Consider the following 26,131-nt stretch of genomic DNA (forward strand, 5'->3'; position numbering starts at 1 on the left):
AGTGCTCCGTATGTTATCTGCATAATGTATAATTAGAAGGACTACTTTCTGAGACACTTGTGCGCTGCTCTGTGTTTTATACATGGACTCGTCATGTGCTAATTGTGTATGTGTGTGTGTGTTTTTTCTGCAGGTATTCACGAGTTCCCTGATGATATCTTCACCCAACAGGAGCGATTGGAGGGGGCTGTAGCTTTGCACGTACTGTGTGTAAGTATCTCTTCCATCTACTTTTCTTTTTGTCAGTGTTTGAGACAGTAGATTGAATGGTTTATTCTAGCTGAAACACTTGAAGTGAGAAGACTGTGTGTTTTATTCAGGCATTGGTAGTGGCAATGTCTGACCTTACCTATACAGTATAAGGCTGCAAAGGATTTTCTAAATGACCTGCTCAGTGTGCACATGAATGAGTTGATCGTGTTAATTTTCAGCTTAATTGAATTCACTTAAAGGGAGGTATTAACGCAGGGAAGGGTTTGTTCAACCTAAATTGTGTCGTGGGAGCTGGTGTCTTATCAGAATGCCTTAGCAACATTTGTTTTCATATAGTTATGTAAAAAAAGAGAGATCACTTGGAAATGTTTGGTTTCTCAGGATTAGGTGGATTTATGGGTTTGAGTAAAAGATGCTTGATTTATTCTATAAAAATTAAATTCTGAAAAATAAAACAAATAAAATGCTAAGCTCTTTTGTTGCATAAAATAATAAGAAGTGCCATGTTCTTATCCGTTTATATTCAAATAAATCATGAAATCCAGAATAAATTCATATTGTCATTCGGAGTAGCTTTTTTGTGTTGTTGTTGTTTGTTGATGTTTTATAAAATAATAGTTGGTCTTATTTATTAAGTAATTTTAAAAAATAGTGATTTCTTAACTCTTCTAATGTTAAAACATTGGTAATATTGGTATTATTTGTTTAATAATAAATATATAAACATGAAAACATGGCCTCATTTTATTATTTTGTTATATTATGTATTATATTATCTTTTTATATAGATTATATGATATGCATATTTTATTTATTTTATCTCAATTTAATATCCTGATATTTGATTATCTTAATTTAGTATTTGGAAGAAATGTCATTAGTAATTTACACTAAAGTGAAAATATTTTTACCGAAACACTTTAATTCACATAAATAAGAAATTCATTCAAATTCAATTCACATAAATCAAAATTCCAGGAGAATGTTAAAGTGTTTTTTTCCCCATACCTATATGCCTGTCTTCTTTGTCCAAAAATCTATTTAAATTGTAGTTTGAATTGTTTGCTTTTCCATAAATGGTATCAAAGATTCTAAAATTATGTAGAATGTGACGAAGCCTGTGCACATTTGCAGATTTTTTTTCAGCTATCAAATGAAACCTGAAAAACTGTCTACCACAGTAATTGTGTATATAGCAATTGTGTATAATAGTCTTTGGCAGTCAGTGCCTGATGACACAATCATTTGTTTACAGTAACACACAATAGATTTCCCTCTGCCAACAGCATTTCCTATAGTTTCTGTTCTTTCATGGATTCTCTTGGGTGTTCTCTTGGGTTTTAAAAGGAGCAAATGTTAAATAACACTAGCAGTTTAAGCAGACACTTTTTTAGTCATGACATGAAGTTGGATTCAATAAAACACACAAATAAACATATATATACTGCAACACCACAAAAGTTAAGGTTACTCAAATCGTTTGAGGAAACTGATTGCAACAAACTATTTAAGTTTAAAAACTAATCCTAATGAGTACTGTGAACTTAATCCATTTGAGTAAATTAAGCAATTTGAGCACAGTAAATCCTGATAAATGAAGATAACTCAAACCAAGTTGAGGCAACTCAAATCGTTTTAGGAAACTGACTGCAACTAACCATTTGAGTAAAAAAAAACTAATCTATATGAGTACAGTGAACTTACTCCATTTATGTTGAAATAATGAGGTATTTAATTAAGTCATTACCTTCACTGAGTTCAAAACTCTTTTCAAATGAACAGAATTATTTTTTTTCAGTCAATTTTGAATTAACTACACTCATTTCATTTGATAAAGTTGACTGTTGGGTTTTACAGTGTAGAAAATCCTACATCTCAAAAAAGTAAATGCTGGGTTGTCGTAAGCCGATGTTAGGTAAAATAAGGAAAACCCCAACACTGAGTTATTTCATTTTTTAAATATAAATCTTTTTAACCCAATGGTTGGGTTTGTCCATATTTGAGCTAACATTGGGTTGTCAATCTAGCATTTATTAAAATGTACATCAATTATACTGTCAAGTAGAAATTAAGTCAGCTGTAGTTTTATTTGTTGTTTCCAAAGAAACTAATGCAGAGTTCAGACTACATGATTCTCAAAGTAGTCACGTCATAGATGTTTTCACACAGCATGACTATCTGGGGTAGTATTCAGTCGCTGCTGTGTTTACACTTCAAGATGATTCAGCCACACGGGGTTTCACATTGCATGACTTCATAATTGGAAGAATAGGAAAATTCAGTCGCTGCTGTGTTTACACTTTAAGATGATTCAGCGACATGGGGTTTCACATTGCATGACTTTATAATAGGAAGAATCGCTGACAGCGTTGTCTCGGTCCGCAAACTACGTCTCACAACAAGACACATGCGAGAAGTGACATGGAAACAGCACGAGCTCAAGTGTGTATCTTTTGCTATTAACTACTATATAATGAGAAAGAAGCCTTTAGTGGGGTAGAAATTGTACTTATTGTGCTTACCTGGGTTTTGGAAGGAATTAGCAACTTCTCTTCTCCTTTTTTCTTTGTTGACCCAGTTGTGATATTGCTCAGATGACACGTTAAGCAGACACGGTTGCTCCTGCTAAATTTACACTAGTTTTTCCTCCATTTCTTGGGTCCAAATAGACTGAAAGAAGCACTTTTAACTTCTCACCCATCCTCTCACTGGCCTGCAGATACTTATACTAGTGGATGCTGCTTTCTCATTGGCTGTAGGTAATCGTCAGTGTTATTTTCAATCAGAACTCCTTTCACACAGGATGATTTTGAATCACAGACAGCTCCATATATTTAGCATGCAAAATATCTCACGAGTGTCGGTGACTCATCTGTGATTTTCTCAAATCTTTGATAGTTCACTGTGTGATTGTTACTCACGTAAACAATCTGTGATTTCAAACATTTGTCTGTGATTTCTCAAAACCTGACGGCAAGTCAAAATCGGGGCTAAAATCATGCAGTCTAAACTCGCCATAAGAGATGAGTCAAAGCTGTTTCTGTGGTAACTGACATCATGCTGCAAGTGATGTTGAGAGAGCTTAATTTATATTGAACCTGAAACATGAATTATGACACTAAAGGAATTAATGTTTTATTGAACTGCCCCAATATGCTTTTTGGATTTAGCCTGTCATGTAGTGTAATGTAGCTTGTCTGTGAATGCACAAGACAAGTGTATGATAAATGGAGTTATTGTCACCCAAAACAAAGAACTGATTCTGAACTGCCTGAAATGTGTCATCAGTAAATCGAGTTTTATTTCAAGCCATTCAAGCGGACAAGCCATTCGTAGGTTTTTAACAGTGTCAGTTTTGAGCCTCAAATGCTGTAGTTGTTACTGAGTCCTGGTAGGGTTTTGTTTTGTTTTGTTTTGTTTTGTTTTGTTTTGTTTTGTTTTGTTTTGTTTTGTTTTGTTTTGTTTTGTTTTGTTTTGTTTTGTTTTGTTTTGTTTTGTTTTGTTTGGTTTGGTTTGGTTTGTTTGGTTTGGTTTGGTTTGGTTTGGTTTGGTTTGGTTTGGTTTTGTTTTGTTTGATTTGGTTTGGTTTTGTTTGGTTTATTTTTATTTATTTTATTTGTATTTATTTTTATTTTATTTTACTTTACTTTATTATTTTTATTTTATTTAATGTTTATATTAATTTGTTGATTTATTTTATTTTATTTATTTTTATATTCATTTATTTGTTTGTTTGTTTTTATTTTATTCATTCATTTTATTCATTTTACTTTTAATTTTTTTATTTTTTTATTTTAACTTAATTTAATTGTATGTATTCTTTCTTTTATTTTTTTACAGTTTTTTTCTTTTCTGATGTTAAGTGCTTTGAGACATACCTTTATAGGCACTACAGAATTTATTATTATTGTTATTATTATTATTATTATTATTATTATTATTATTATTATTATTATTATTATTATTATGTTCCATCCCCATCGTTGCTAGCTATCAAAGTGAAAAGCGTTCATCATGCATGAGGATCTCCTGCCCCCATAGGCCATGTCTGAGCACACTTTTAAGTGAAGCATGCCATGTGAAGCAGGTGCTGATGCAGTACTGTGTGTTCCTGCTGAAATCCCCTGCAGGCTTGGTTTGACACAGCCATTGTTGTGCGTTGTTTAGGTAGTTGCCCATGTAAGCGGAGAGTGAGTGGATGGTAAAAGCTGCAGTGAAAACCCTCTAAGACTCCCTCCAGCTGTTTACATGTTTTATTTATCTTTAGGGGCTTCGGTAGCCCGGCTCTGCCTTGTCAGAAGGTCAAGAATAAAAGGAAGGGGAGGGAATGAGAGTGGAGCGGACAGGGATTACATAATGGGCACACAGTCGAGCATGGCAGTGTGCATGGCGGCTGAATTAGATGCACTGATTGGCAAAGTCTTGGCGGGGAAACAGTTGGCAAACGGGTCCCATGGGTGAATGGAAGCTTGCTTTGACTGAATAGTGTGCGATTGTGTCCATATGTATGTATGGCAATGCAAGTACTGGGTGAATCCATGCTCAAATAACATGCAAAACGTGTATAATTAGAATTTGTTTATTTAAAAGGATAATTTGCCCAAAAATGAAAATGTCTTCATCATTTACTTAAGCTCAAGTGATTCTAATCTTTCATGATTTTTGTTTTTTCTGTTGAACACAAAACAAGATATTCTGAAGAATATTGGAACCAGCAGCCACTTTCATCCATGGCAACAAAAATAGTATGGGGGTTAATGGCTGCTGCTTTACAACATTCTTCAAAATATATATTTTTAGTTTTCAACAATCAAAAAAATAATAATAAATGTAAGTAAATGATGACAGAAATATTTGAAAATATTTCTATGTAAAATGTGCAGATTATGCCCTGTGTAATATTTATTTTCCATCAGTAAAAAAAAAATCCAGTAAATTCAGACACCCAAAATCTTAATATCTTGTGACTGTGGTGAAATCTGGTGGCTTGTGATTGTATAGAATTATCAAAAATAGCAATAGAAAGTAAATGACAATAGTTTTTGGTGGGGTCTGTGTTTTTGTAGAGGATGTTTGTCTATATGTGAGAGAGGGAGAGAGAGATTGAGAAAGAGAGAGAGATTGAGAAAGAGAGAGATTGGGAAATATTGAGCTTGCTATACAGGCTTAGACAGATGGGTTTGCTTTGTTTTAGATTTGTTGAACAAGTAAAAAAGAATGCTTAGAATTTTGTTTATTGGTTTAATGGAAAATTTGTTTCCCATCAATTTGCCATCGGTGCCCATTTTGGGGCACAGTGAGAAAATTGAGAGGATTTCTGTTTGTTTTCATTCATTCATTCATTTTATTGTTGGCTTAGTCCCTTTATTAATCCGGGGTCGCCACAGCAGAATGAACCGCCAACTTATCCAGCAAGTTTTTACGCAGTGGATGCCCTTCCAGCCGCACCCCATCTCTGGGAAACATCCACACACACATTCACACACACACTCATACACTATGGACAATTTAGCCTACCCAATTCACCTGTACCGCAAGTCTTTGGACTGTGGGGGAAACCGGAGCACCCAGAGGGTGCCCACGTGAAGGCAGGGAGAACATGCAAACTCCACACAGAAACACCAACTGAGCCAAGGTTCGAACCAGAGACCTTCTTGCTGTGAGGCAACAGCACTATCTACTGCGCCACTGCCTCGCCTCTGTTTGTTTCCACTTAAATTTATTGAATCAAATCCCCTTTTTTATGTGCTCAGATGGCAAATTTCAAAAACTAAATCTGGCCAAGTCTTGAACAGCTTAGATTAAAGAAACTATTTTTGAAAGCTAAATGATTTTTATCAAAGCTAAATGATTTTGCCCCACCCAAAAAAGTATTTTTAAAGTTTTTTGAAATGGTTAAATGCTATGAAATGGTTATTCATAGCAGTATTTTCACCAAAGATATATGCCGTTCAGGCTGCATGGTGGCGCTGTGGGTAGCAAGATCTCACAGCAAGAAGGTCGCTGGTTATAGCCTCGGCTGGGCCAGTTGCCATTTCTGTGTAGAGTTTGCTTGTTCTCCCCTTGTTCGTGTGGGTTTCCTTCGGGTGCTCAGGTTTCCCTCACAGATCAAAGACATATGCTTGAAGTGAATTGGGTCAGATAAAATTGACCGTAGTGTATGTGTGTGAATGAGTGTGTATGGGTGTTTCCCAAAGATGGGATGCTGCTGGAATGGCATCTGCTGCGTAAAACATATGCTGGATAAGTTGTTGGTTCCTTTTGGCAACCCCAGATTAATAAAGGGACTACGCCGAAAATAAAATGAATGAATGAATATATGCCATTGATGCATTCTTTGGGAATTAAACCCACTGGCTTGTTCTTGTAGTATGTTTGTGTATACAGTACAGTACATGCACTTATACACATACATGTTGCATGTTGAGAGGTCATGACATCTGTGACTCACACACACCCATCTGACCAGAGCAGATGTTAGAGCAGCTTATCCCCACATGCACTTCTTTTGTGCAAAAACATGTTAGACACTATATAAAGCATCAAGAATGAAGAAAAAAACATCCCTATTGTGTGTGAGACAAAATAAACTTTAAGTCCATCACTCTGTAAAGGGCACCAGCTTCCATCAGTCTCTTTCTGTCATGAAAAGACTTTCTAAGAAAAGGTCTGCATAGTCCCAGTAGACAGACGTCCCAATGGAGGACAGATTGCTCTGAGAATAACAGAGTTTAACAGTGTCAACACTCATATACTCAAATGTGCATGCAGGAATTTCACTTTGCACACATTTTGCCCTCCCCGCAGTGGCTTCTATTTTTTTTTTTAAACTTATGTAATATGAGGCTTTATTTTATGGCATCAATAGCAATCTTATTTAAGGTGCTATTTTTTCAGACTGGACCACTATGACATTATAGGAATAAAATAGAAGTCTGTCATGTTTTTTCTCACCCTTTTGTCTTTCCAAACTCAAATAGATTTGCTTTTAATAGAGAATTGTGATTTTTTTTTTTTTATTCCGTAGTGGTTATTAACCTCTTTTCGCACATTCTCCTTTTGTAAACAGCATTTGACTTTTCCAGTGGTTTGTTGTTTACTGAAAAACAAATTCAATACACGCAAAAAAATATTTATTTTTTGCTTGTTCAAACTACCTATTTAAAATAAGCTGAATCAACACAATTCTTAAGATTTCATTGGGACAACTTATTTTTTTAAGTTCAATCCACATAAATTCGTTAAGTGTTAAGTTAACTTAATTTGTGTTGTGACAACATGAATGGTGTGGAACCCTGCATTTTTTTACAGTTTACTTTACAGATATTCTATAAACTAATATACATTAAAAAAAATAAAAAATAAAACAGTTGGTTTAACTTAATTTAATCATGACACACATCTCCACTCATTTCAGTTGCTTTATTTCAACTTATTTTAAGCAAATGGAGCACAACATACATTTTTATTTTTAACCAGTAATGTCAAAATCACTTTATATAAAATGTCAAATCACTTCAAATTCCCAGCTTACTGTTGTTAAGTCAATTAATCTCAATCACTTAATCCTGACAACCAGAAGTGTGTTAATTATTGTTGTTTAAATTGAACAACTCCTTCAGTAATGCTTTCTATTGACTGAGAATGATCTCAGAATAGCATTAGCACAGCCATGGGTCACTAAATGAACCAACAAGCACCAGTGGATTTTTGCCAACACACAAAACATGAGTGCTTCTCTTCTGCAAGGCAGCAATCTAAAAATTGAGTGAAGAAAACATCCAAAAATTCTTTCTTATAATTTAAAATACCTAATATTATCGATTCATACCCACGCAAAGCATGCTAGGAACTACACATCCGCTACATAGGTATTTACACCAACACAATTCCTTTATCTTCAACCAACACAAAATGATTAAGCTAACATACTTTTTTTATGAATTTGCATAATTTAATCAATTTTAAGTGTATATGATTGGTCTTAAATCAAACTAGGCAGGTTATCAAATGGTCTGATGTGAGTTTAAAGGTCTCTGGAAATCAAAATCATTTTTTTTTTTTTTTTAGTGTAGGAGTATTATTAATTTTATTAGTTTTAAGGATATATCTAAAAATTGCAATTAGAAGATATAAAACTAATATTATTTATTACATAGTATATTATATATAAATCTGAAGCTTGCAGTTTGTCACTTGGACTTAAATGGATAAAAAAAAATTCACATCACCTCATACTTCAATACATACATCAAATCTTGACCAATCAAATGCTCTCTAGTATCAGACATGCCCCACCCACTTCAAGAGGCTTCTCATTTGCTTTTCATTTAGTGCGCTTGAGCTCAACCACTGTCACTAGCAGAGCTGTGATAAAAACAAAATGCTATTAGCTGATTTTAAAAAGGGGAGTAACTACTCTATGTCCCACCCTCTCTTCATATTTCAGTTGAGAAATTGAATAAAATTGCACATTTCAAAGCAGTTCATTTAAAATCTTAATCCCACCAGAGGTCATTAAAGCAACAAATTGCTGATTTTGGCGTAATGAGAAAATGTATAATCATAACAAATACAGCCTGTGAGTTTTATGAGTTAATTAATTTATTTGAGTTTTCCTGGTCTGGAAATAGGCTTAAATATAGGCTTATTTTCACAAATACTTTAAGAAAGGTTGTATTAAAAAATTAAATATCTTGAATTTTAGTTGTTTGTACTATTTAAAGCCACCTTGAGGCCATGTGCTTTTCTATTTACTATTTCTCTGTAAATGTGTCCCTGTGTTGTCAAAATTATTATGTTAAATGCTAATTGTGTTCACTCTTTCTCTCTAAAGGCCATGTATATGTTTTACGCACTGGCACTGGTGTGTGATGACTACTTCGTGCCCTCTCTGGAGAAGATCTGTGAGGTGAGACATTCACTGAGTCTTAGTTAGTGGTCTATAACTGATTAAATTATATGTATGAACAATAAATAAATACTATAAAAATATTACAAATAGACGTTTGATGGTGAAAATGGTGTGATGGAAGTTTTGGTTTGTTTTGTTAATGCTCTCAATTCTCACCTGTAAAATTTATAGTTGGAATGTGTGCACATCGCTCTTTGCATGTGCAAACCACGTGTCTCAATTTGAAATAACAAACTTGAGCACACAAAAAACGTAATATATAAATGGCCCCTTATTATTTTGAGGCTGGCTCCTCGCTAAATATAGGATGTCATATAAAGAGATATACGGTATATTGACGTTTGACCACTGGCATAAGGGAGAAGTGTTTCAAATTTATATTGCTTATCATTCTGACCATTCTGTTTTGGTACACAATCCTAACTCACTTATCTTTTGTGTCTCTCTTTCTGTCATTTGTTGTGCTTGAACTTGCTTCAGCGCTTACACCTGAGTGAGGACGTAGCAGGAGCCACATTCATGGCAGCAGGAAGTTCAGCTCCAGAGCTCTTCACTTCAGTCATAGGTATGCCCAAACAGAATCAGATTTTTTTAGGGTCTTTTTATTTACCTATGTGTAAATGTATGTGTGTATATGTAAATGTGTTTACATATATATTTATCTAACTTTTATATTTATTTCAGTAATATCATTAACTAATATGCAAATGTTTATATGATTCATCTTGTAGTGCAGTTTGTAAAGTAATATCCCAGCAAACAACTTTGTGTTTAAAAGACATCTAATAGACATCTACTTTATAGGTGTTGTCATTCTATTCTGTCTATTTGATGACTAGTCTAGTTTTGACCTATTCTTAGATGTCTATTAGATTTTCACTGTCAGCCCAAATGTAGCCTTGTTTTAGCCAAGACTACTATGTTTAGACGTCTATTAGATATCTATTAGACATCTTTAAAAAAATGATATAAAATTTTATATACAGTTGAGGTCAGAATTAATAGCCCCCCTGAATTATTGGCCCCCCTGTATATTTTTTTCCCAATTTCTGTTTAACGGAGAGCAGATTTTTTCAACACATTTCTAAACATAATAGTTTTAATAACTCATTTCTAATAACTGATTTATTTTATCCTTGCCATGATGACAGTAAATAGTATTTGACTATATATTTTTTCAAGACACTTCTAAACAGCTTAAAGTGACATGTAAAGGCTTAACTAGGTTAATAAGGTTAACTGGGCAGGTTAGGGTAATTAGGCCCTGTTGTTATTGTATAACGATGGTTTGTTCTGTAGACTCTTGAAGAAATATAAAGCTTAAAGGGGCTAATAATTTTGACCTTAAAATGGGTTTTAAAAAATTATTTTTATTCTAGCCGAAATAAAACAAATATGACTTTTTCCAAAAGAAAAAAATATTATCAGACATACTGTGAAAACTTCCTTGCTCTGTTAAACATCATTTGGGAAATATTTAAAAAAGAAAAAAAAATTCAAAAGGGGCTAATAATTCAGACTTCAACTGTATATATAATACAAGAGACTAGTTTTGTTTGCCAAACAAGTGGATCTAATTGGATTTGCCTTGTAAATATAAAATAAAAGTTTAAAAAGTTATTATTTTAAAAATTATTTAGTTACTATACTCCCGCATTACATAAATACATCCTATAACAAATAAAATAAATACATTTTAACATGTGTTTGTCAATGAGTGGGAGTTTTGCTGCTTATGTGTCCTGTGTTTTCGCAATTTAATAAAAAAGTTGCAAGTGTAAAGTTGCACAAAAGTAATATATATAAGCAGCCCCATCCCACATTAATGCACTTTTTACAAAAATTACAAAATTCTGTGCAGAAATAGCAAATAAATGTCCACAGTTTCTGTCTGGCACAGGTCATCGTTAAACATCAAGCTGATCCAAACACGGCCTGCTTTTGAAAACCTGTATCTCTCACATAGACCTTCACGTGCCCCTTTGTTAGTCACCCTGTCCTGTGTGCAGGTGTATTTATCACCAAAGGAGATGTGGGAGTGGGAACAATCGTGGGATCTGCTGTCTTCAATATCCTCTGCATCATCGGAGTGTGTGGGATCTTTACTGCGCAGGTGCTCTTTAGTTTGCACATTAACACCCTCAAAAGCTTTTCACACACAAAGGTGTTTCAGACTAATTAAAATGAAAAGGTTTCTTTGTCTCTCTTTCAAATAGCATCTTAGTCAGCATAAACAAGGCAGCTCTGAAAAAAAATAAATAAATAAACTATTAAGACATTAATTGACATTCATTTAGGCAAAGTTAACACTTTCATTTTAACCCTTTAACTGGCCCACCCAGAAAAATAATTTTGTATTTCATTTCTTAACTTTCTTAACTTAACACACTTAATGCATCAATGCAAGGTATCAATCTTTATTAAATGGTTGATTTGTCTGTTTATAGCGAAACTACAGGAATTAATACATATATTATGAAAAATATGAAAATATGAAGTGTAAAATCAATTAATTTAAAAATATAATAAAAATAAAACATTTCTGAATAATAAATCATCTTTATTTTTTTGAAGTATGCCATAAAATATTTTAGATTCTCATTAAACATGTTTTTTTTTTTGCAATAAAACCAAAATCAAGTGTAGCAGTGCAACAGGATTGTTTGTTGGATTTTTTTGTAAAACAACAATGCTGTGTGTGTAAACCTAGGGAGACCCGGAAGGGACATGATGGTGGGGAAAAAATGAGTGGGAGAAAAAAATGAGTGGGAGAAGAAAAACCAGAGTGATAGGAAAATATATATTTTTAAGTTTCTTCGCAAAGATGTTTTTTTCGAGGGAATGCAAATATGCTTTGTGAGGAAATTGTAAAGATGTTTTGTGTTCCCTTGCAAAATAGTTTTTCCACAAACACTTCCTGTTCAATTCATACATGTCAACTCTACCCTTTTTGCCAGGATTCTCCTGTGTTTTACCGTTCTATCCCACTATTATGCTATCATTAACTATTTCCCCATATTTGTCATATATTTGTAATTTTGAAAGCACGCCAAAATTAATGTAAAATGTCTGCATTCACTTTCTTTCCAGTAAAGCTGTGCGGCGATCATCACCCTTCACATGCAGCCTTTGTACAGTCCATTTAAAGTGACATCTCTGTTATCAAACAAGGGAAGAGTGGTAAATTAGTCTCTTGTTCTGTTTTGATTAACAAATGTTTCACTTTAGGAATGCACAGATCTAATGAAAGCATTTGATTACTTTAGTTACTGTTTGTGCTCATTTAAGGGAAAATGAGTTTTATTTAAAATGTACACACCCAAACACACCCAAATTCCAAAATGTCCCACTCTTTCGCTCTTCTTTAAATGGCATGTACAGAAGCTGATCTGGGATCAGTTTATCATACGGAGTGCGTTGATCGCTGCACAGCTTTGATGGAAAGAAAGTGAATGCAGACATTTTTATATTAATTTCGGCATGCTTTCAAGATTACACATATATGAGAAATATAGGAAAATACTTAATGATGGTAGGATGATAGTGGGATAGAATGGTAAAATACGGGAGAATCCCGTAAAAAAAAATGTTAGGGTTGACATGTATGAAGTGAACAGGAAGTGTTTGTGGAAAAACGGTTTAGCAAGAGAACACAAAACATCTTTGCGAGGGAACACAAAAACTTTAAAATAAATATTTTTCTGTCACACTTTTTTTTCTTCCACCCATTTTTTTCCCACCATCACGTCCCTTCCGGGTCTTCGTATAAACCATTATCTAAAACACAGTCATTCTTTAAATAACATTTTACATTTTTTATTTTAAACAGTCAAATATGGCCAACCCTTTGGTAGAGCAGGCAGTTAAAGGGTTAAGTCTGAATTAATGTCAGTTAATGCACCTTCATGAACACTAATAGAATCTCTACACTTTTGCAGTAAGGCGTTATTTTCCTTTTGCCAGTCGACACAAGTGTACCAAACGAACATTATTAATTCTCTGCTTCTGTGCAAGGTTGTTTTAGAGATGAATGGGGTGACCTGTGTGTCCCCCCTACTACACCTCTGCACTAGAAAAGCCATTACTTAGTGTCGACTGACAGTGAGAAGAGCGCAGACGGTTCTCAGAGGTCACTGAGAGTAGCTGATGAGGTCAGCCATGTTAGCAGTGGAGTTGCTTTTTTTCCATCCTGTCCTCTTTGCTTTCCACTTCATTCAGTCATTCACACTGCTTTGGTTTAACCTCCTGAGACCCTCTCAATGTTAAAGAAAAGAGGATACGAGGTTATTGTGTCTTAACTGCTTTAGTTTTTTATTGTTTTGTTTATTTATTCACCCGGTTTTCTCCAGTCGCTGTCTGGAAGAGGAAAGTCTGCTGTAACACTGTTGTTTTTCATGTAATGCTAAAATGAGAAAGAAACCTATGTAATAGTAATCATTGAATTTTACTGTAATATAGAACATTTAATACAATCTTGGCAGTTCATTCTGCTGTGGCGACCCCTGATAAATTAGAAACTAAGCTGAAGGAAAATAAGAATAATACAATGTTTGAATTTAATGTTTTTTTAAATATTGTTTCATGTAACTGAGCTAAAGCTAACTAATAGTGCAAAGCTGAATAAAGTCAATTATATAAAGTAAAACATATACTACCAGTCAAAAGTTTGGGGTCAGTACAATTACAATTTTAAAATAAGCTTCTCCTGCTCACCAAAGCTGTATTTATTTAATCAAAAATACAAAACAAATTGTAAAATATAAACACTCACTGGCCCTTTATTAGGTACACCTGTCCAACTGCTCGTTAACACAAATTTCTAATCAGCCAATCACATGGCAGCAACGCTATGCATTTAGGCATGTACACATGGTCAAGATGATTTTCTGTAGTTTAACGCGAGCATCAGAATGGGGAAGAAAGGTGATTTTGGTTGACTTTGAACATGGCATGGTTGTTGGTGACAGACGGGCTGGTCTGAGTATTTCAGAAACTGCTGATCTACTGGGATTTTAACTCACAACCATCTCTAGGGTTTACAGAGTTAATGGTCTGAAAAATACAAGATATCCAGTGAGCAACAGTTCTGTGGGTGCAGATGCCTTCATTCCGGATTTCAGAGGTCAGAGGTGAATGGACAGACTGCTTTGAGCTGATAGAAAGGCAACAGTAACTCAAATAACCACTCGTTACGACTGAGGTATGCAGAAGAGCATCTATGAATGCACACCACATCAAATCTTGAGGCAGATGGGATACAGCAGCAGAAGACCACACCAGGTACTGCTCTTGTCAGATAAAAACAGAAACTGAAGCTACAATTCACACAGGCTCACCAAAATTGGACAATGGAAGATTGGAAAAATGTTGCCAGGTCTAATGAGTCTCGATTTCTGCTGCGACATTTGAATAGTAGGGTCAGAATTTGGCATCAGGAACATGAAAGCATGGATCCATTCTGCCTTGATTTAACGTTTTTAGGCTGGTGCTGGCGGTATAATGGTATGGGGGATATTTTCTTGGCACACTTTGGACCCATTAGTACCAAATTGAGTTTCATGTCAACGCCACAGCCTACTTAACTATTGTTGCTGACGATGTCCATCCCTTTATGAACCCAGTGTACCCATCTTCTGATGGCTACTTCCAGAAGGAGAACATGCCTTAAAGCGTGTATCATCTCAAACTGGTTTCTTGAACATGACAATGAGTTCACTGTACTCAAATGGCTTCCACAGTCACCAGATCGAAATCCAATAGAGCACCTTTGGGATGTGTTGGAATGGGAGATTCTCATCATGGATATGCAGCTGACAAATCTGCAGCAATCAGATCTGTTATCATGTCAATATGGAGCAAAATATCTGAGGAATATTTCCTGTACCTTGTTAAATCTATGCCATAAAGGATTAAGGCAGTTCTGAAAGCAAATGGGGCTCCAACCCAGTACTAGTAAAGTGTACCTAATAATATATATATGCACGGTGGCGCAGTGGGTAGCATAGCATGATCGCCTCACAGCAAGAAGGGCTGGGTCAGTTGGCATTTCTGTGTGGAGTTTGCATGTTCTCCCTCCAGTTTCCCCCACAAGTCCAAAGACATGCGCTATAGGTGAATTGGATAATCTAAATTGAGATTATCAAACAAAAAAAATGAGAATGAAAAAACAAACACATTAAAAAAATAACAAAACTTATGAGTTAGTCACTGAATCATTAGTTTATTTGATTTGATTTATAACTCATTCATTCTAAAATAAAATAAATGGCTCTCTTTTTCTTTTGTTCACCCAATTTTTCACCAGTCAACTGTATGACATGTTAAGTATGTCTTGGGTGTGTGCATTAAATGCATTTACAAAAATAACACATGCGTCGAATAACTAATTAAATTAACATGTTAAATCTACAGGCGTAAAAATCCATATTTATTTTCATGTAATAATTTATTCATATTAATATGTATATGCAGTACTTAGCATTTCAGCATTTTTGTTTTCATGGCAAAATAAGCAACCTCTATTAACGATTGAGCAAATCATTCCCAAATTGGCACAAGGCCACAAGACACTTATACACTTGCACATAGAGTCCATCAGAGTCAAGGGGGAAAACACATCTGCAACAATGGTGCTTCTGGTTGCCATGGAAACACCAAGCAAAGCCTGTCACCTGTGGTGTAAGTGAAGCGGTGCTGGCGTGAGCGATGGCGCATTACTTCCGGTGCTCTGACGTACATCAATGCTTTTTATGGAAGGATCGCCCTCCACAACATGACACACATTCAATATGGATTACTTCCTGTGGTTTGGCTAGCTGGATTCAGTACAGGATGTCACATCCAAATATGGTTCCTACTTCATTCATTTCCTTTGGCCAATTCCAATTCACTCACTTTCATGCAGCATTCTGAAGTTTGCAAGCCTGGACTGTCTAACTTTTGAAAAATAAATAATAAATAATACATCTGGAAATAGTCACAGAGTACACATTATGTAAGGAGTAAAGGCATGACAAGCACATTTTAAAATCCTTTAATACCCAGGTTTGCAACTGGGAGACCATGAATGGATAAAAGTATGCAATATTAATGTGTGGAAAAGGGATGTTTTGAACAGGGCTCCTATATTATTCTAGGCTGTATTCATACTTGACACGTTCGGCTTGATAAAATCAAACTCAGATATGACTGCTTTATTAGTTTGGTTCAGTTGAATAAGTGTAAGCTCTGCTGTCCAATCCTTTATGAACACTAAATAAGTAAACCAAGATGCTGAAAAGATTGAATTCAATTGAATTTGTTTATTTCTATAGCACTTTTACAATGTAGATTGTGTCAAAGCTGCTTTTAACATATAAGATCTAGTAGATTGAAACTGTGTCAGTCCAGTTTTTAGAGTTGATGTTCAGTTTAGTTCAGTTCAGTGTGGTTGAAATTTCACTGCTGAAAGTCCAAACACTGAAGAGCAAATCCATTGATGCTCAGCTCCACAAGTCCCAAACCAAGCAAGCCCGTGGTGAGGAACGGGCTTTGACCAAATTGACCAAAATGAAGGAAAAAAAAACCTTAAGAGAAACCAGGCTCAGTTGGGCATGAGCATTTCTCTTCTGGCCAAACTTCCTGTGCCAGTCTAGGTCTGCAGTCTGGGATAAATGCGGAGACTCGTCTCTCACTGGGGTCTTTCAGGAATTAATCTCATGTTCTTCAATCCTCCATCAGCTCAGGATATGGCCTGGTCCAGGATTATGGATACCTTGGCATCATCTCTTCACAGGAAAAGATGGCTCCGAATGTACTCTGCTGCATTATGAATGAAATAGGAACATGAAACAGACCAAAGACATCTAAACAAACCATAAATTAAAACTGGACCATAAAAAGGAAATAACGTTCAAGCATACCAGTTTCTTCCACATTATGTTTTTAATTCTTCTCACTACAGTTCAATACAGATTTCAGAAACTGCAGACCTTAATACGGGGCCAGCAGAAAAAAATTCTGTCACTGTTTTGACCTTTTTATACAATTTATTAGCGATTGACAACTTTTTCAGCTGATAAAATACAGAAAAGTCTTGTTTTAATCTGTAGGTTCAGTTTTTAAAAACTTCCATGTGAATGTTGTCATCAAGGACCAATATTATCATTATATCAATAGAATATTGCTTGACTGTCTGCCAATCAGATTCAAAAACCACAAAGAACTGTTATATAAGTAAATATATCAAAATATTTACGATTCTGTCAATATTTTAACCGATTTAAAATGCTGCAAAAAAGGTTGTATGCTGTACAATATATTCATAAAGTAGTAGTTTTCCATATGTTGTGCTATGCTATTATTTTCCCTCTTTATTTATGCTTTTAAAGTGCATTATGGGACCTTTTTCTTTCTTCCAACAAATTTTAACCTTGAAAAGTTTGAAAAGGTGACTTTTGTTTACTTTTTTAATAGTTTAAAGTGATATATGGGTTGGGTTGATGTAGTATATTACAGTACAAAAACCTTGTAATAAAGTGACAGTACATTTCCTATCAATTTACAGACTTATTTTTATATAATATTAATTATACTTTATATTATATTAAACTACTAAAATGTCAATAAAAGTCCCTGTGTTTAACTGTAGAGTTGATTTTTCAACAATAAAACTTGACAGACCAGAGATCTTCGTACCATAATGCAATTCACATCCGCAAATAAATAGATAAACTTGTTAATCACAAAATACGCAAACTGTTAATTAACAGATCTTTACAGTGTGATTTAAAAATCATTATGAATTGGAATGAATGGAAGAATCACAGTATTCCTATGTGTAATGGAAGTAACAGACAGGAACAGCATTGTTGAAAAAAGTTCAATTCAAGTTTTGCTTATTTTATTTTTTAATACCTGCACTGTCCAATCAGATTCCGTCCTGCCTAAAAAACACTTAAAGGGACAGATGTAAAAACTGTAATGAAATAAGCACTTTTGTGCATTGTTGTGGTCACTAATACGGTCATCTTTGTCATAAGAGTTTTTCTGTCTGAACAGTCAGGCCTGTAGCGAGCCAAGTGAAAGGTGTGGTTCTTTTTTTCCAAAAGTGGACCTTTTTGCAGTTATTCATCTCATTTTCTATTTTATATTATATTTAAACACTGCATTTAAAGCTGGATGTTAATTAAATACCTCATTTCTTCAATTTAAATGGAGTAAGTTCACAGTACTCATATAGATTATTTTTAACTCAAATGGTTTGTAGAAATCAGTTTCCTCAAATGGTTTGAGTTGCCTTAACTTAATGGGTTTTACAGTACTCAGTTGGTTTGAGTTCTCTTCATTTATCGGGTTTTGCTGTGCTCAAATTGCTTCATTTATTCAAATAGAGGACAGTACTAATAAAGTTCAGATTTTGAACTTAAATGTTTTGTTGCATTCCCAGAAATGGGTTGCTGCTGGAAGGTCATCCACTGCGTAAAAACGTGCTGGATAAGTTAGCAGTTTATTCTGCTGTGGTGACCCCGGACTAATAAAGGGACTAAGCCGAAAAGAAAACGGATGGATAAATATTGTGTTGCAATTGGTTTCCTCAAATGGTTTGAGTTACCACAACTTTTGGGGTTTTACAGTGTATATTTATTACATCCTATATCATAAAAAAAAAAATTAAATCTGTTTTAAAGTTTTAAATTAAAAAAACTGTAGCCTACTCTCATTTAGGCAGATAACAAACTGGCTGGCACATTCAACTTTCCTCAGTCAGAATTTGTCCATAAAAATAAATAAAAGTTAATAATAATAACAATAATAATAATGTACAGCTTCACAATTTTTCTAGCCTCTCTTGTGAAAAAAGTACATTTGCTAATTCATGGATAATAACTGCAATAGCCAAAATAGTATTTCAATATATAGATTATAATATGAGCCGCTTTTGGTGCTTCAGACCTTTTTAATGGTCATTTTAGTTTTAGGAATAAGATCCAATTTTTAGTATAAAAGTTACTTATAAAATGTTTTCTCTATTTAGCAATAAGAAAGTAGCAAAAGATGACTTCATTTTTGTCAGATTGAATGTGTTCTTGCACAACTGAATGTTGGACTCATGAAAAGTATCTGTTAGACTTGGCTAAAACTGATTAGCTGAAGTCACACTGACAGCCGACAGAGGATTCCACTTGATCTTAAAGCCTTTTTCGATGGGTTATTTTAAACATTTATGATAATATAGTAGTCTAAATAGGACAAATTAGCTCAAGTATGGGACAAATTTTGGACCTTTGTCAATGGGGGGTTGGTCTTCCGAACCACCCAAACCCCACCCTGACTATGGACCTGACAGTCTTTTATTGTGTGTGTTTGGTGGGTAATAGTATAAACCATCTCTTCATTACCTATTCTCTCTCTCCTCTGTTGATACAGGCGGTCAGGCTCTCTTGTTGGACGTTAATGAGAGACTCTACGTACTACACTATCGCAGTGGCCACTCTGATCGTGGTGAGTACAACTTTAAGTGGCTTTTCATGCTCCCATGTTGCCTTTGGGCCTCCTCGCGCAGCAGGAGAGGAGAAGCGAGTGGCTCTCCCATGGGGCCCATGGCCTGCAGCAGGGGCCTCTTTATTTGCCCACACTCTGCATGTGTTTCTCAAGCAGATGAACAACAAACACAGATTAATAGTACACAGGACATCGAGTATTGGAGATTTTACTCAGACCACCTCATTAAAAATTGGATTCACTGGAAGTACAAACTGCAGTGCAATAGTTTATACTGTTACAGTTGAAAAATGGCATGCCTCTAACAATTTACTACATTAAATGGTTTTAAATTTTTGATTTGCATGATAGCAGTGTTTATGATTTTGTTTTGTATATATCAGACATATGTAGTAGAGTTCTAATATGTAAATGTATGAATATATATATATATATATATATATATATATATATATATATATATATATATATATATATATATATATAAAGGCTACTGCAGATAATGTTATTTGTCACAAAATATATTATATTATATTATATTATATTATATTATATTATATTATATTATATTATATTATATTATATTATATTATATTATATTATATTATATTATTAGAGATTGCTATACACAGACGCACAAAAAAAAAAACATCAAAGAAAGGTCAATTTAATGAATAAAGCCTCAGGGCCCAAATTACAGTAAGATAAGTCTGCCCTCTGGTGGTCATATGTAATGATTCAGGAAAAAAAATGAAGGAACAATTTGTTCTTTTTCTGTATAACTTAAACTTTTACTCTTATCTTTTTCTTCAAGTTCATCTATGATGAGAAGGTGACATGGTAAGGTCATTTACACCTCAACATATTCATTCATCACATTACATGTTTCACGTTCTGCCTTGTATTTAGTCCTTTTTTCTGCTTTCTCTCCTCCCAGGTGGGAATCGCTCATCCTAATAGTGCTGTACCTGGTTTACATTTTAATAATGAAGTAAGTTCTTCTTTATTCTGTCGCCATGGAAATGTTTCATTATTACACGTATTCATTGCTATTCGGATCTACTCCACATCAGTAAATTGCATCACTGCTGATTTTATTAACTCTCCTTCCTTGGTGTTAATCAGATTTAACTCACGGGTGGTTCATTTCATCGAACGGCGGAAAAAGAACCCTGCAAATCTGGGTAACGGCACAGCCAGTAACACAGACATCGATGACGGCTGCGACGCCACAGTGGTGCTGCTTAAGAAAGGTAATAATTCAATACCTCGCAGTAAGAAAGGTAATATTACAGTACATGTTTCATATGAATCATGTCATGTGTGCAACTGCTGGCTCTTCATTCTAAATTTCTGCTCTGCTGTTCTGTCCATTAGCAAATTTCCATAGGAAGCCATCAGTGCTGATGGTGGACGAGCTCTTGTCTGCATATCCTCATCAGCTGACCTTCTCTGAGGCAGGAATGAGGATTATGATAACCAGCCATTTCTCTCCTCGCACGCGCCTCACCATGGCCTCCAGAATGCTCATTACAGAGGTCAGTAATTGAACGTGCAAAATTCCCCCACCCTAAAATACTGTACTGTACCAATCTTTCATCAAAGTTGTCCTAAAACTATTGAACAACACCCATCCTTGTCCTAGGACAATTTTGAAAAAAACATTTTTGGTTCACTTTGAATGCTGTCTATTGTAGTTCAGTTTATTTAATTTAAAACACTTCCAATGCAGCCTAGACCATGAATGTCAGACTCATTTTCACTGAGGGCCACTTGCGTATTGCAATATTGGTTCCAAGGGGTCTTAAAAAGTTCTAAACACACAATTAAACAATTGTCTCTTTAATTGATTATAGCATATTAATTAAAAAATTCAACCAAAACTGAAAATTCTGTCATCATTCTGTCACTTGTTCTAAACCTTGATGAGTTTCTTCCTTCTGTTGAACAGAAAAAAAGATACTTTGAAGAAAGCTGGAAACATGTAACCATTGATATCCATTGTATTTTTATAGATGTCAATGGTTAGCATATATATATATATATATATATATATATATATATATATATATATATATATATATATATATATATATAGATAGATAGATAGATAGATAGATAGATAGATAGATAGATAGATAGATAGATAGATAGATAGATAGATAATCTTCGTTATTCAACTGATTAAAGTCTCACATACATGTTTGCAACAACTTGAAGGTGATTAAATAGTAAAAACATTTTCATTTTTGTGTGAAATATCCTTTTATATAACAATTAAATACATGTATTTGTATAAATGTAACATAGGTGCTACTTCTCTGGGTTATGTTGACCCACATGATCAAAGTAAATAACAAAGACAAAAATCATAAGACACTAAACTACTGTTCTCCAAAATCTTTGTCACCAGTGTTGGGAAAAGTTACTTTTGAAAGTAAATACAAATTCTGACTTTTCAGAACTTACAGGCTTTTTTTGTCTTTTTTAAATGAAGGAGATCTGCAATTAACAATGCATCATATAGCCTACACCTTTATTTACCATAAAAAAGAAAACACATCAAAAAAATAATAATGTAGGATAATTTTTTTTCTAAGAACTTCCTGACCCTTGAGCTAAATGCTGTATATACAGGTTAAAGAAAGTGTAAAGCAACATGTTTGCTCCTTTTGTAATATGTGTCTTATCAATGAAGTACAGTCACTGTCCATTGAGACAATCCCCTTTTCTCTTTCTTTGATCCATTTAGAATAATAAGAATAAATCTGTTCCTGCATTCTCTCCTTGAGTGTGGGATTCAGCATGACTACTTTTATTTTAATTCAGCTATTTATTTTTTATGAGCTCATTAATTAAACTAAGATGTAACTCTCATTACATTTTTTTTAAAAAGTTAATGATTTATTTAAAAAATTATTATTTTTTAAAAGTAATGCGTTACTTGTTACTTAGAAAATTATTATTATTACGTAGCTTGTGTTACTTGTAAAGCATTTCCCCAACAATGTTTGTCATCACATTTAAGAGACCGTGCTTAGAAACATAATTCGGAGCTGCTAATCAGTGACAGATTGGACATTTGCCAATTTCATAGCCTATAAATCCTGTTTAGACGAGTGTTATGTGAAAACACTGCCATCTAGTGACAGAGGGTCACAAATCAAAAATGCATTATGAGAGATGGTAGTTTATTTTTAATGTACCATAAAAAACGCATGGACGCATAATGCTGGGTTATATTTTACTATATATTACTTGTGGGATACTTTTTGCTTTTTCGCCTAAGTTGAATATATTGAACTTGTGTGGAAGAAATAGCTGCTGCATTTCACATCATTTGGCTGACATCAAATCATGATGCATGTTTTTTTTCCACTTGATTTGAAGACACAGTGCAAAATTTAAGTTCAGAAAAACAATAACATCTGTACAATTTATTTTTTAAATAATTTTCATTATTCTTTTATTAAAGTTAAACCTTGTCTACTGTAATATCATACATTAGATTGTTGTAATCGTAAAGGTACAGTAAATAGGTTCCATTACCATTTGGATATATAATTTCTATGATAACTGTATAAAAATGACTAGCCTGAATACAATAAGTATAAATACATTTGGACAACTGATGTAGCCCAATAACAGCAATTATTTTAATTATTATTGCATTACTCCTGTAATACTGTATAATACTTGTCATGTACATTCATGTGTACAGTATATCTCACAGTTATTCCCCAAAAGCATGGTGTTGTTACTTTAATACTACTACAGTAACCCCAAAACAGTGGTGAATGTCATACTAGTGTATGACGTGTACATGACAAGATGATTATTTTTAAAGTGTTGCAGTATAAAAAACATGTTCTGTTGTTTACTCAGGCTGATATGTTTGTGTTTGTGCAGAGGCAGCGGCTGATAAATAGTCGTTTTAGTAATGGTGACTCTGAGGTGACTGTAAAGATGCCAGGAAAGCGCGGGGTGGAGAATGGACTGGCAGGACCGGACCGAGGCCTAAATGGGCGGAAGGGAGGTCACCACGATGATGACAGAGGTGGAGCTGAAGCTGGCACTGACACAGAAAATGAGAACGAAGACAATGAAAACAACGAGAATGATGAGGAGGAAGAGGAGGAGGACGAAAATGAAGGACCATATGTACCATTCCGCTGCCCAGGTACATTTACAGCATTAGTGATGAGTGATAAAATACTCTGCCATGCATTTAGACAATTTTTTTTTCAAAAATGTTTTTTAAAATATCTAAAAGTTTCTGTCACATGCTATTTTTTAAAATCTTTTTTATTGATCTTTTGTATGACAATGTAAATTAAATATTGAGGTGTAAACAGTAATGTATTGTCCCTTGTTATTCCCATACCCTAACCTCTAATTCTTTAACTTAATTACCAAAACAACAATTAATAAATATGTAAATACATAAATACTAAAATAAGTACATTAAATACATAAATAAGAATGAAGATTTGGTAACAAAAGGCTCCATTTGTTAATGTTAGTTACAGAATATATTAATAACATGAACAAACAACGGATGAAATAAATAAAAACTCACAATGCATTCACTAATGTTAAGAAGCACAACTTTGTTTTTTATTAATGCATTAGTAAATGTTGAAGTATTATTAATAAATGCATTCATTCTTAGTTCTTATTAGTAAATTCATAAAATCACATTAATATTTGCTTTAATTTAAGATTTAATGCACCAATCAAAGTAAAGCAAATAAGTGTTTAGATTTTACAAACAATGATACATATAATTTATCTTGAAACTTTTTTTTCACTAAATTTAAATAACATTTTGGCACTATTCATCTATTTTCTTTTCGACTTAGTCTCTTTATTAATCTGAGGTCGCCACAGCCAACTTATGCGGCATTTTGTTTTACACAGCGAATGCCCTTCCGTCATAATAGTATAATAAAACTAAAATAAATAAGTAAAAAATTTTTACCAAGGAAATATATTTATATAACTGGAATAAACTTTATAGACATATAAAAAGAAATAAAAATACAAAAATAAAAACGCTAATTAAAATTAAGATGAAAAACATAAAAATAAATTCATTTAAAACTTACAAAAACATGAAATGTTTTAAACTTTAAATAAAAATCTACATTATCTACTACATTATTGGCAATGATGCTAAAATCCGATCTACCTGCTTACACTGCAGACACGAGGGCACAGAACCGAATCATAACGGATACATTTGATCTACCTGCTTACACTTCAGACACGAGGGCACAGATCCGATTCATAACGGATACATTTCCACATATGAACAAGGCCTGAATCTGATTTGAGTAAATCAGAATCCATGTGATTTTTTTCCTGCTTACACGAACAAGGACCATATCTGATCTGTGCCACATGACAGAAAACAAATCGGAATTGAGTGACACACGTGGTAAATGCAGCCTTAGTGAACATCTTTCTCTTTTTAAATCAGAATAAAGCACAAACTAATGTCAAATTTAAAAGTCAGCAAACAAATTGAGTCATACTGAGAAATATTAAATATCTTCAGCCTACCAGTAAAATAATAATAATAATAATAATAATAATAATAATATTGGTTAAATTGCACATACAGTACAGTATGTCATTAGAAAGTGTGACATGCTGGAACAGAACAAGCACTCAAAACTCCAAAAAGAGTTAAACGAGTAATATTTGCAAATATGAATTGAAGCATTTAATACCAGGTTTTCAGCTTCAACCATTAGATCTGCCCTTCCACAAACATTTGCATGACATTGAATGCCAGTGTCAGGTAACAGACTGGTGACTCAGATGATGTGCTGATCTTGGGCAGGTGGAGGCATAAATAAGCTAAAGTGGCTGCTGGCCTGGCCACTCAGTATGCTGCTGTTCTTCACCGTGCCCAACTCTGCCAACCCACGCTGGGAACGCTGGTATATGGTCTCCTTCATCAGCTCCACCATCTGGATCGCTTTCTTCTCTTACATCATGGTGTGGATGGTAAGGTTTGCCACACAAATTTTGATTATAAATTCTCAAACTTAGAAAGGATTTTTAGAAACATTCAGTGAGCTGTCAAATATGTCATGACAGGTTACAGTGATTGGTTACACTATGGGCATCCCAGATGTCATTATGGGCATCACCTTCTTGGCCGCTGGCACCAGTGTTCCTGACTGTTTGGCCAGTCTAATTGTGGCACGGCAAGGTAAGAATGAATTATTGTGTGTTTATAGTGTAGCATAGGTGGCACGGTGGCTCAGTGGTTAGCACTGTCGCCTTACTTCAAGAAGGTTGCTGGTTTGAGTCCTAGCTGGGCCAGTTGGCATTTCTGTGTGGAGTATGCTTGTTTTGTGTTCGTGTGGGTTTTCTTCAGGTACTCCAGTTTCCTCCACAGTCCAGGACATGCACTATAAGTGAATTGGATAAACAAAATTGGCCTTAGTATATGAGTGTGTGTAAATGTGACAGTGTATAGCTGTTTTCCAGTACTGGGTTACAGCTGGA

General features: G+C 34.3%; 1 protein-coding gene across 1 annotated transcript in view; it reads left to right on the forward strand.

Annotated features, from left to right (window-relative positions):
• Positions 1-26,131, forward strand: part of slc24a3 (solute carrier family 24 member 3) — a 141,311-nt gene that overhangs the window by 107,588 nt on the left and 7,592 nt on the right. Inside the window, exons 3-14 of the mRNA XM_680210.9 lie at positions 134-210; positions 9,050-9,124; positions 9,608-9,692; positions 11,137-11,240; positions 19,535-19,609; positions 20,424-20,449; positions 20,547-20,600; positions 20,735-20,862; positions 20,987-21,147; positions 23,519-23,789; positions 25,458-25,624; positions 25,718-25,832. Coding sequence (XP_685302.4) covers positions 134-210; positions 9,050-9,124; positions 9,608-9,692; positions 11,137-11,240; positions 19,535-19,609; positions 20,424-20,449; positions 20,547-20,600; positions 20,735-20,862; positions 20,987-21,147; positions 23,519-23,789; positions 25,458-25,624; positions 25,718-25,832 — 1,338 coding nt within the window. The remainder of the gene's footprint in view (positions 1-133; positions 211-9,049; positions 9,125-9,607; positions 9,693-11,136; positions 11,241-19,534; positions 19,610-20,423; positions 20,450-20,546; positions 20,601-20,734; positions 20,863-20,986; positions 21,148-23,518; positions 23,790-25,457; positions 25,625-25,717; positions 25,833-26,131) is intronic.

Source organism: Danio rerio, chromosome 13 (genome assembly GCF_049306965.1).
Source record: "Danio rerio strain Tuebingen ecotype United States chromosome 13, GRCz12tu, whole genome shotgun sequence".
NCBI lineage: Eukaryota > Metazoa > Chordata > Actinopteri > Cypriniformes > Danionidae > Danio > Danio rerio.